This window comes from Lactuca sativa, chromosome 3 (genome assembly GCF_002870075.4).
Source record: "Lactuca sativa cultivar Salinas chromosome 3, Lsat_Salinas_v11, whole genome shotgun sequence".
Classification (NCBI taxonomy): domain Eukaryota; kingdom Viridiplantae; phylum Streptophyta; class Magnoliopsida; order Asterales; family Asteraceae; genus Lactuca; species Lactuca sativa.
The window spans coordinates 51,297,874-51,310,784 of record NC_056625.2 but is presented as its reverse complement, the minus strand read 5'-3'; the positions used below and the strand labels follow the sequence as shown (position 1 = coordinate 51,310,784).

The 12,911-nt window shown below is 38.1% G+C and overlaps 1 protein-coding gene across 1 annotated transcript; it reads left to right on the top strand.

Moving 5' to 3' along the window:
• Nucleotides 1-11,300: 11,300 nt before the first annotated feature.
• On the top strand, nt 11,301-11,924 carry LOC111914423 (uncharacterized). The gene has a single exon (XM_023910165.1). It carries the CDS (start codon nt 11,301-11,303, stop codon nt 11,922-11,924), a length of 624 nt encoding a protein of 207 aa, XP_023765933.1.
• The last annotated feature ends 987 nt before the right edge of the window (nt 11,925-12,911 follow it).

Below are 12,911 nucleotides of genomic sequence, written 5' to 3'. Positions count from 1 at the left end.
CTTTGATAAACTTTTGTTGATGAACAATGTATCCCGTATCATTCTTGTTGAATTCCAATCCAAGGAAGTAATGTATTTGTCCCAAATCCTTTATTTTGAATTGGTCATGCAAAGAGTTTTTGATGTTCAAAATTTATGTTGGATCATTTACAGTTACAAGAAGATCATCAACATATATAGCAATAATAACCATTGAAGTAGAAGACTTCTTGATGAATAATGAATAATCATTAGCTGATCTGGAATATCCTTTTGTGATAAGAGTTTTAGACAATTTATCATACCATTGTCTAGATGCTTGCTTTAAACCATATAAAGATTTTTTGAGCTTGCAAACAACTAAAGGAGAAGAGACTTTATAACCAAGTGGAAGTCTCATGTATACTTCCTCATGTAAATCACCATGCAAGAAAGCATTATTTACATCAAATTGATGAATATCCCACCCTCTTTTTACAGCCAAAGCAACTAAACATCTGATTGTATTAAATTTGACAACAGGTGAAAATGTTTCATGATAGTCTATGCCTTCTCTTTGAGTAAAACCTTTAGCCACTAGTCGTGCTTTGTGTCTTTCAATTGTGCCATCGGCCTTATATTTGACCTTGAACACCCATCTACATGCAATGGCTTTCTTCCCTTTAGGTAAAGGAACAATGTCCCATGTTTGATTTTCTGTTAAAGCTTGAATTTCTTTTGCCATGGCTTCTTCCCAAGCAGGTATTCCTTTTGCTTCATGATAAAAGGCTGGTTCTTTTTCATGTGTTTGAACATGAAAAGCAAAAGATGTAGATGATGGATTACAAGATTTAAAATGAAGATTGTCATCAACAATGCACAAACTGGTGATGGTATGATCACAATTACCAAACTGCCCTTCTAAGATAGCATCGTGACAAACATAATCTTGAAGCCTTATGGGTGGTTGTCTTTGTCGAGTAGGTATTGATAAAGGAGGAGGATTAGGAGGTGGAATTGGTTGAGCTGTAACAGAAGGATGAGAAAAAACTTCTTCATTTGAAAGAATGAAGAGGAAAGATGTGTTCATGAAATTTGATGTCTCTGGATACAAAAATGGATTTAGAAACCAAATTAAGAACTTTGTAAGCCTTTTGCCCATAAGGATATCCAATAAAAATGCAAGGATGTGCTCTTGGCATAAATTTGTCATGGCCAACTGGATTAGATGAAACAAAACACAAACAACCAAAAGCTTTTAGTTGTTGAAGAGCTGGTTTTGTGTTGTATAAAAGTTCAAAAGGAGATTTCTGTTTTAGAACTTTGGTGGGCATTCTATTTATAAGATGAACAACAACTTTAATACATTCACCCTAGTAAGAAATACCAATGCTTGATTGGAAGTATAATGCCCTTACTGTTTCCAAAATATGCTTGTGCTTTCTTTCCACAATGCCATTTTGTTATGGATTATGTGGTGTGGATCTTTGGTGAATGATACCTTTTTCTTGAAAGAAATCAATTCCTTCATTGCTTGAACCAAGTTCAAAAGCATTATCTATTCTGATTGACTTTATATTGGCATCAAATTGTGTCTTAATCAAAGAAATTAAAGCTTTGATGAGAGTAAAAGCATAGCTTTTGTGATTCAGTAGATGAATCCATGTGTATCGACTATAGTCATCCATAATAGCTATAAAATATTTGAATTTATCATGAGTATGATGTTTATACGGACCCCAAACATCAACATGAATAAGTTCAAAGGATTTGTAGTAGATGAGATGCTAGCAGGAAATGGAAGCTTGTGTTGTTTAGCTTTTGAACAAATAACACATGATTTTAAGCAATGTTCATCACAATTGGAAGGCAACAAAGAAAGAGTTTTGAGTTTATGAATAGGAATATGACCAAAACGATTATGCCACAAAATGGTATTGGAAGTGAGAGTAGAATTTGTTACAAAAGCATGAGAGTCATTATAAGACTTGAATACAAATACATTGTATGACAAAGTACTACTAAAATCATAAGGATCAAGAACATAAAGATCATTTATTCTTTTGTCAATCACTCCAAGAGCAAGATTATGCTTCTGTGAAGGGTCCTGCAAAAGACATGCTTCATCAGTGAAAAGAGTGAAGGTTTGCAAATGAGGTGATAATTTGGAAACTGAAATCAAGTTATACTTGAAATCTGGAACATATAGAACTCCATGTAAAATGAGAGAATCATGTAATTTGACATCACCAATGAATGAAACTGAAGTGTGATGACCATTAGGCATGCCAATCGAATGAGACTGAGAAATTGGTGTTAAAAAAGAAAAGAAATCTGTATTAGAACACATGTGATCTGTAGCGCCTGTGTCTATAATCCATGAGTGATATAGTTGAAGTTTAGAAGAGGATTTATATACATTGGCAACAAAACTCTCAAATGAAAAAGAATTACCATCAGGATTCATTGAGTTTTCACATATGGAAGAATTGACCTGGCTGGTGTTTGGTTGCATGGAGTGATTGTTGAGCATTTGCATAAGTTGTTGAAACTGCTCTTGAGTGATAGATCCAAAAGTAGTTGTGATCACATTTTGATTACTGGATTTTGGTTCTTCTTTTCTTGTCTTTGTGAATTTGAAGGTGGATGGAAATCCAACGAGCCTGTAACACTGGGATTTGCTATGGCCTGTTTTCTTACAATGAGCACATGTAAGAGATTTCTTTGAAGAATGAAATTGCGATTCTATAGTAGCAGCCATAGCAATTGCATCATTGTTGATTGCGGGAGAAGTATGAATATCTCGTTGTCTTTCTTCTTGGATGATCAAGAATAAGCAGTGGATAAACTTGGCAAAGGCTTCATCATCAAGATTTGACCTCTTATAATTTTATAGGATTCATTCAATCCCATAAGTAACTGAATGAGTCTTTGATCTTCGAGATATTTTTGGATTTTACCAGATGCACCACAAGAACAAGTAGGAATCTCTTGAACAGCACGTAATTCATCCCAAATTTTTGTTAATTTGGTAAAGTAAGTTGAGAATTCATCAGAATTTTGAGAAATCTAATACAACTGCTGTTGAATTTGATAAATAAGAGCACCGTTTGATTGTTCATACCTCTGATGTAACTCAGACCAAATTTCTTTCGCAGTTGGGAGAAATAGAACACTCTTTGAGATTTCATTGTGAAGAGAGTTAAGAAGCTAGCTTATCACCATTGAATTAACACGAGACCACTTTGGAAACATTGGGGAATTTTCTGATGGTGGTGGAAGAGATCCATCAACAAATTGAAGCTTATTCTTTGTTGATAGAGCAAAGTAGAAAATCAACTCCAGTGAAAACGGTAGAAACAAGAATTGCACTAGGATTATCTGAAGAACCAAGGTAATAAGGGCTAGAAATGTCGATTGCTGAAGATTCAATCGGAATCTGTGGTGCAGCCATTGTAAAAAAAATGATCGAAAAACAGAGATTGAAATGATTTGCGGAAGAAGTTCACAAGATCAAGCTGATACATTGTAGAATTTCATGATGAAGAAAGATGTGATGGGAAAAACACAGCCACAACGGTAAACAACAATGCGGAATAATACTTCATTTGACTAAACTATTCCCGTCTTGAATGAACCTTTTAGGATGCAAACAAATAGGATATTTTTACTTGCAACAAGACAGCCCCAATGCAAGTTATATGATCAATATAATCAACCCAAAACTATAAGTAACCAACCAATAACGACACCGGAATTTTAGCGTGGAAACCTCTCAAGAAAGGAGAGTAAAACCACGGGACTACTAGAACCGCTTCAAATCCACTATCACCAATATTTGAGCAATACAAAAATCTTCTCTAGATGTACTAGAGGCATACAATAATCATCATATACTTGAAACTAAATCACATCAAGCATATGGAATCAAATAAGCAAAGACAAAGAAGAATATCACCAAAAACGTTCTTGATTTCCAGCAGCAAACAGAGGCGACGATTCCCAAGTCTCTGGAGCTGATCTCGGAAATTCAACCCTTGGATCTTAAGGCCTAGGTGTTAGGAAGCTGCTGTCCAAAAATCAAAGGAAACGGACCGTTGGATCTCCGGGAAATTACCAAACACTGCAGGTGTATCTTCAAAAACGGGAATTAAGAAAAACCCTCTTTTGCTTCTTACTCTCTCTTGCTCTCTTGGTGGCTGAAAACCTTTTTGTGTGTTAGTGAAATTAGGGCATGTCCCACATATATATACATGGGCTAAAAAAGTGGGCTTTCCTCATGGGCTAAAAAACCCAATAGAAAACCCAACAAATCTCCCCCTTTTTGGCCTATGAGGAAGAGTTCGCCATCCCGACGATCGAGCAACATATCTTCAACTTCTCCCTTGCTAAAACTTTAGTCAACATATCGGAACCATTATCATCAGTATGAACTTTTTCAAGTTCAAACAATTTGTCTTCAAGTGCGTCTCTAATCCAGTGATACCTCACATCGATATGCTTTGTTCTTTTGTGAAACATAGAATTCTTAGCAAGGTGAATGGCACTTTGATTATCACAAAAAACCATGTAGCGTTTTTGAATAAATCCAAGCTCTTGCATAAATCTTTTCAGCCACAATAACTCTTTGCATGCTTCTGTTGCTGCCATATACTCAGCCTCAGTGGTGGACATGGCAACACACTTTTGCAGTTGTGACTGCCATGACACAGCTCCCCCTGCAAAAGTCATCAAATATCCAGAAGTGGATTTCATGTTGTCCTTGTTTCCTGCCATATCAGAATCTGTATAACCAACAAGCATAGGTGCTCCATTTCCAAATGTTATACCCAATTTGGAAGTACCACGTAGATATCTGGAAATCCACTTAACTGCTTCCCAATGCTTCTTTCCCGGATTTGACAGAAACCGACTAACAACACCAACTGCATGGGCAATATCTTGCCTTGTACACACCATGGCATACATCAAACTCCCAACGGATGATGCATATGGAACTATATCCATCTCTTCAATCTCCTTCTTAGTAAAAGGGCAATCTTTATCAGTCAGCTTAAAGTTGGTAGTTAGGGGCGAACTAACCACTTTAGCTTTATCCATGTTGAATCTCTAAAGCACCTTCTCAATGTATTGCTCTTGTGACATATGCAACTTCTTTGAAGCTCTATCTCTAGTAATCCGAATGCCAAGAATCTGTTTTGCCGGCCCCAAGTCTTTCATAGCAAAAGACTTGCTCAATTGTTTCTTTAGCTGAACAATTCTCTCTACATTCTTGCCAACAATCAACATATCATCAACATAAAGCAACAAAATGATGAAATCATCATCACCAAACCTCTGGAAGAAAACACAGTGATCTGAAGTAGTCTTGCGGTAGCCTTGCTCACCCATGACTGACTCAAATTTCTTGTACCACTGTCTTGGTGCTTGCTTCAACCCATAAAGACTTTTATGAAGCCTACACACATAGTCTTCTTTGCCCTTAACCTAAAAACCTTCAGGTTGCTCCATATAAATTTCCTTGTCCAAGTCACCGTGAAGGAAAGCTGTCTTGACATCCATTTGCTCAACCTCAAGATCAAGGCTAGCAGCCAAACCAAGAATCACCCGAATGGAACCCATCTTCACGACTGGAGAGAAAATCTCATCAAAATCAATACCCTTTCTTTGACTGAACCCTTTGACCACCAATCTAGCCTTGTACCTAGGCCGTGAGGTATGCTCTTCAGTCTTCACTTTGTAGACCCACTTGTTCTTCAAAGCTCTCTTGCCTTTAGGCAACATCACCAACTCAAAGGTATTGTTTTCATGCAAGGAATTCATCTCATCTTGCATAGCTTCAACCCACTCTCTTTTATGATCATCTTCCATAGCTTCTGCATTACAATCAGGTTCTCCCCCATCAGTGACTAAAATATACTCATCAGCAGAATAACGGGTGGAAGGAGGACGATCTCTCGTAGACCGCCTAAGTGGGACAAATGGTGGTATATCAGGTACCGGTAACTCTGGATGAAAATCCTCATCCAACCCCGACTGCTCTGGAACATCATTGTCATCAGTACCATGTTGTTCATCATTCTGAACATCTTCATTAATTGGCTCAAAATGTTGAGGGGGAACATGATCCAAATCAACACGATCATCAGTATATTGAGGAACTATCTTTATCTTCTCAATATCTTTTAAACTCTGATCTTCAACAAATACAACATCACGACTCCTTACGAGTTTCTTCAGAACTGGATCATATAACCTGTAACCGAATTCATCTTGGCCATAACCAAGGAATATACACGGCTTGGTCTTCACTTCAAGCTTTGATCTTTCATCTTTGGGAATATGCACAAAAGCCTTGCATCCAAAGACCTGTAAATGACGATACGAAACATCTTTTCCACTCCAAACCCTGTCAGGAACATCAAAAGACAAAGGAACACAGGGAGTAAGATTAATAACATGTACCGCTGTATTCAAAGCTTCTCTCCAAAAAGAATCAGGTAATCCTGCATGTGAAAGCAAACATCTAACTCTTTCACCCAAAGTTCTATTCATCCGTTCTGCTAAACCGTTCAACTGGGGTGTCTTTGGAGGAGTCTTTTGGTGCCGAATACCTTGCTCTCTACAATAAGCATCAAAAGGACCAATGTATTCACCGCCATTATCTGTCCGAACACACTTCAATTTCTTCCCAGTTTGTCTCTCAACCAAGGCATGAAACTGCTTAAACACATCTAATACTTGATCTTTAGTCTTCAAAGTATAAACCCATACCTTCCTTGAATAGTCATCGATGAATGTGAAAAAATACAAGCAACCCCCAAGTGTCCTAGTCTTCATGGGACCACATACATCGGAATGTACCAGATCAAGTATATTCTCCTTCCTGGAAGGAGGATGACTCTTAAAGGAAACTCTATTTTGCTTACCTGCCAGACAATGAGAACATCTCTTCAAATTCACATCATGCACACCGGTCAACACATTTTTCTTCAACAACAAAGACATCCCCTTTTCACTCATGTGACCAAGTCTCTTATGCCACAGATCGGTCATGTCACAATGTATCGATGCATGGATCGATTCTTTGGAGATCTTCGGATGTGTCATGTATAACTTTGAGCTTCTTTCACCTCTTGCCACAATCAAAGAACCCCAAGTGAGTTTCCAAATGCCACCACCAAAGGTACTATGGTAACCATCATCATCAAGTAAGCCAGCAGAGATCAAACTAAGTCTAATATCTGGAACATGTTTTACATTGTGTAAAACCAACTCCATCCCAGTCTCAAACTTCAAACAAATATCTCCGACTCCAACAATCTTTGATAACCCATTATTACCCATCTTAACATTCCCAAAATCACCAGGAGTGTAAGATGTGTAAAAATCCCTTTGTGATGTCACATGACAAGTAGCACCACTGTCAACAACCCAACTCTAATCATCATGTGCAAGATTGACCATATCATAATCACAACAAATAAAGAACTCTTCGGTAGCAGTGTTAACTTCAGCAGTATCATTACCACCATCATCTTTCTTGTGGTTGTTCTTTTGATTGTTGTAATTTGCCTTCTTGTTCTCCCTTTTCAATTGTCTGCAGAATCGTATTGTGTGCCCTTTTCTACCATAATGATTGCACTCATAGTCAGCAAACTTTCCTTTAGATTTACTGCGATGCTTCCTTTTGTTATTCGGACCTCTACTTTGACTTCTCCCCCTGCTTTCTGTGACCAAGACATCTGAATGTGAAGAGGAACCTTGTGACTTTCTTCTCATCTCTTCATTTAAAACACCGCCTTTAGCCAATTCCATGGTGATAATACCATCTAGTGCAGAGTTGGACAAGGATGTCCTAAAAATTTCCCAAGAATCTGGTAAAGTGCCAAGGAGCCATAAACCTTGTAACTCATCTTCAAACTTGATACCCATTCCTGCAAGCTGATTAATAATTCCCTGGAAAGAATTCAAATGATCACTAATAGGATTTCCATCATGGTACTTCAAGCCAATCAACTGTTTAATTAGGAACAATTTATTGTTCCCGGTCTTCCGAGCATACAACTGCTCAAGCTTGTTCCACAAAGTACGAGCATGAGTTTCCGTGCTAATATGGTTCAAAACATTATCATCAACCCATTGTCGAATATACCCACAAACTTTTCTATGCAAAATATTCCACTCTGCATCTGTTTTATCATCGGGTTTTTCAGTATTAAACACAGGCATGTAATAATCCTTCACATAAAGAAGGTCTTCCATCTTGTCTCTCCAAACATGATAATTAGAACTATTCAAATTTACAATCCTATTTGTATTAGCTTCCATTGTTCAAACAAGTAACCTAATAACAAGAACCACGCTCTGATACCAATATGATGGGAATAACACAGCCACAACGGTAAACAACAATGCGGAATAATACTTCGTTTCACTAAACTATTCCTGTCTTGAATGAACCTTTTAGGATGCAAACAAATAGGATATTTTACTTGCAACAAGACAGCCCCAATGCAAGTTATATGATCAATATAATCAACCCAAAACTATAAGTAATCAACCAATAACGACACCCGAATTTTAGCGTGGAAACCTCTCAAGAAAGGAGAGTAAAACCACGGGACTACTAGAGCCGCTTCAAATCCACTATCACCAATATTTGAGCAATACAAAAATCTTCTCTAGATGTACTAGAGGCATACAATAATCATCATATACTTGGAACTAAATCACATCAAGCATATGGAATCAAATAAGCAAAGACAAAGAAGAATATCACCAAAAACGTTCTTGATTTCCAGCAGCAAACAGAGGCGACGATTCCCGAGTCTCTGGAGCTTATCACGGAAATCCAACCATTGGATCTGAAGGCCTCGGTGTTAGGAAGTTGCTGTCCAAAAAACAAAAGGAAACGGACCGTTGGATCTCCGGGAAATTACCAAACACTGTAGGTGTATCTTCAAAAACGGGAATTAAGAAAAACCCTCTTTTGCTTCTTACTCTCTCTTGCTCTCTTGGTGGCTGAAAACCTTTTTGTGTGTTAGTGAAATTAGGGCATGTCCCACATATATATACATGGGCTAAAAAAAGTGGGCTTTCCTCATGGGCTAAAAAACCCAATAGAAAACCCAACAAGATGAAGAGAAGAATGAATATAAGAGAAGAATGTTTTCCATTAATTCTCACAAATGAAAGAGATACAATCTGTATACATAATGGAAAGACATTACAGAGCACAAAAAAACTTAGCTAACTTCTAACTACCAAATTAATTAAATTACAATGTTATCCCTGTTTATGTAAAAATGACGAAACTACCCTTGTGATCATTTAGAAGTATTATGCTGACAATCCATTCGGTAAGATTTTTGAAATGTCAAGATATTAATATTTAATATGATGTGTGATAATTTGGCAAAACACCAATATTCCATTGACGAAAATGTCTGATTCTATAACTATACGCTCTTCAATTTTATGACCTAGAATTTAATTACAACCTAGATCAATCATGCAATGGTTTATAGATAGAAGATGGTGATGAATACTGTAATAGTGCAATTAAGCTTATGCCATGAGTCCCCAAGGTATCCACATGTTAAAAAAGCTTATGGACAACATGTTACATCATTTTGGTGCCACCTCACATGCCACATCATCCGCCATGGTGTTATAACATCAATTGAGGAAATGGTTACCATGTTAAGAACATGTTATTGTAAGCGTAAATATTGTAACAAGAGAATTTGTTTTATATATTTTTAGTATGGTTGTTAGGCTTGGTAATCAAGCATTTATGTCCTGGCAGAATCTTTGCCTTATAATTGAGTCTATTTCCTATTTTACCCTTGTAATTACTCTGTATATATTCTGCAGTATATTGATTGAGACACTCAAGTTGTGGTTTTTTTCTTCACTGTTATATTTCTTCTCCACACGCTTTCTATATTGTCTTCTCTCCCCTGTATAGTCTTTCATGGTATCAGAGCTGGTCATGGATTCTGAATCAACCATGACTAACGATTCTGGTTCATCAGGAATGACTAATTCTCAATCTCTTCCCGTTTTTTACAACCCTAATGCCATCATGGCTCACACTCATCTTACCAAAGAGAACTTTGTAAACTGGAGTACCCTCTTCAAAACCCTTCTATGAGCCCACCAACTATTATTTGTTATTGACCCAAACCCACCCCCAAAAACCTTAGCTGATGGTAAAGAAAACCCAGATCACCACAAATGGAAGAATGCGACTGACTTGATCTATTGTTAGATAAAAGGCACTATTACCCCTGCCATCCAACCTTACTTAAACTCGTGTGACACTGCGTCGGCGGCGTGGAGTGTTCTGGCGAAGCGTTTTGGCTCCACATCGGCTATCCAAATTGAAAACTTGCAGGACCGTCTCCACAACTTGAAGAAACCAACTGATCTCTCTGTTTCAGATTATCTTCTCCAAGCCAAAACTATATCTGATTCCCTCACTGCTGCAGGAAAACCTCTTGAAGACTATGAACTTATTCAACGCATTCTTGGTGGTCTCGGTGCCGAGTTCAAAGAATTTCTCACCTCTATGTCCTCTTCACATATTCGACAGTCATTCAATCTTGATGAACTGACGAAATTGCTTCTTAAAGAAGAAAAGTTACAACAAAAATTTGCAATTCCAGTTGAGCAGGCTACATCCCTAGTTGCAACTAAAACCTCCTCTTCTCAACCTCAGTCATCGTCTCGTCCCAATAACAACGGGAATGGTAACAGGGGGAACCGTGGTCGTGGTAACCCTAATTCTGGTAGAGGCGGAAATCAGGGAAGAAATAATTGGGTTGGATAATAATGGAGCAACAGTTATGGTCGAAATTATAGAGGTGGACGTGGTGGTGGTCGCACAAGAGGATCATTCAGAGGAGGAAGTTCTCATGGCACGGGAATTTTACCCACTCCATCTCACTTGGGGCACTAACCTGACCACGATTCTCCATGCCAACTTTGCTATCAATATGGTCATGATGCAAGCGTTTGTGCACAATGCAACAATGTTGCATACGTCTCACAATCTGAGCCTTATGTATTAGACTCGGGTGCTACAAACCACATGACATCGGATCCCTCTAATCTGTCCGAGTATTCTCATTATTCAGGTAAAAATTCAGTGACTTTTGGTAATGGCACAAGCTTACCTATCTCTCATATTGGTAAATCTGCTTTCCTTCATAAAAATCGTTTCTGTAAGTTGAATAATGTTTTGTTTATTACAAATTTGCACAAACCTCTATGGATGAAAATGGTCGTGTTTATTCCAAATTTTCACTGTATGATAATACTCGCAAAGGCTATAGATGTTTGGACTTAAAAATGGTCGTGTTTATGTTTCACGACATGTTGTTTTTTATGAATTGGATTTTCCTTTGAGAAATAAAAGTGCAGGGTCTTTACTTGGTCCAACACAGCAACAACTGAGGACCAACCATATGGATGAAAATATGCAGCAACCGTTTTCAAACTCAAACTCACCTGCCACTTCACAACCCAACATTGCAGTAGCTCAAAACTCTATAGAAATCCACAATCCAAATATTAAGCAAACAACTCCCACACAAAACCTAATTCCAACACCTAATCCTCCAACACCAACCACGCCTACAACAATACCAGGTGACCATCAGTATACATGCGTTGGGCAAACATCACAACTAAACTTAAATCCAGATGCATCCTCTTCACCAGCCACCCCTACATCATCTTCACCCAAAGTTCAAAAATTCACTCCTGAGGTTTGCACTCCCTCACCTGCCATACCTGCATCTTCAAGTATTACACATCCAGCCCCTGAAAGTCCAGATAGTTTAAACTCAACCCTCAAAATCAGGTCTCTTGCTGATATCTACCAGAAAACATCACCCCATCCATTGCCACATGGTCTGATTGCCACCAAATTAGATGACGTGTTTTCTGAACCTTGAACTTTTAAACAAGCATCAAAATTTCCTCATTGGCAACATGCAATGCAAGAGGAAATTACTGCACTACATAAAAACAAGACTTGGCACCTTGTTCCTTCTCATCAAGGTATGAATGTTGTGGGATACAGATGGATTTTTAAGGTCAAAAGACAAGCTGGTGGATCCCTTGAATGCCACAAGGATCGATTGGTGGCACAAGGGTTCACCCAACAGGAAGGACTTGATTATGCAGAAACATTCAGCCCGGTGGTTAAACCATCAACAATTCGTACTGTTCTCTCCTTAGCCCATGCTCAATGTTGGGATATCAACCAATTGGATGTTAAAAATATCTTTCTCAATGGCATTCTCCATGAAGATGTTTATATGAAGCAACCACCGGGCTTCATCTCTAAATCCTTCCCAGATCATGTGTGCAAACTAGACCGTGCCCTTTATGGTCTCAAACAAAGTCCACGGGCATGGTTTCAACGACTTCATGATTTTCTATTACACCAAGGATTCTTTAACAGCCAATCTGATTCCTCTTTATTCATCAAACACATGAATGAGTCTACTACCATTCTTCTAATCTATGTCGACGATAAAATTATCACCAGATCCTCTCCTTCCATTGTTTCCTTTTTCATTGATGTGATATACAACACTTTTGACAGTCGTCGTCTTGGCAACTTACATTATTTCCTTGGCATTAAGGCTACTCGAAATTGTCACACTTTGCAGCTAAGACAGACTAGAGATGCTCTGGATCTCTTGGAAAGATTCAACATGACCGGATGCAAGCCGGTTACTACTCCTAGTGCTCCCAATTCTCGATTGTCATTACATGAGGGTGAACTACTTCCAGATGCAACTGAGTATCGCAGCATGGTTGGTAGGCTACAATATCTCACACTTGCGAGACCAGACATTGCATTTTCAGTCAATCAAGTATGTCAATTCATGCACCAACCTCGTACCTCTCATCTAAAAGTCGCTAAATGTATC

What these genes read in the sequence shown, in the direction of transcription:
- LOC111914423 (XM_023910165.1), top strand. Translation starts at nt 11,301, where the DNA reads ATGTTTGGACTTAAAAATGGTCGTGTTTATGTTTCACGACATGTTGTT.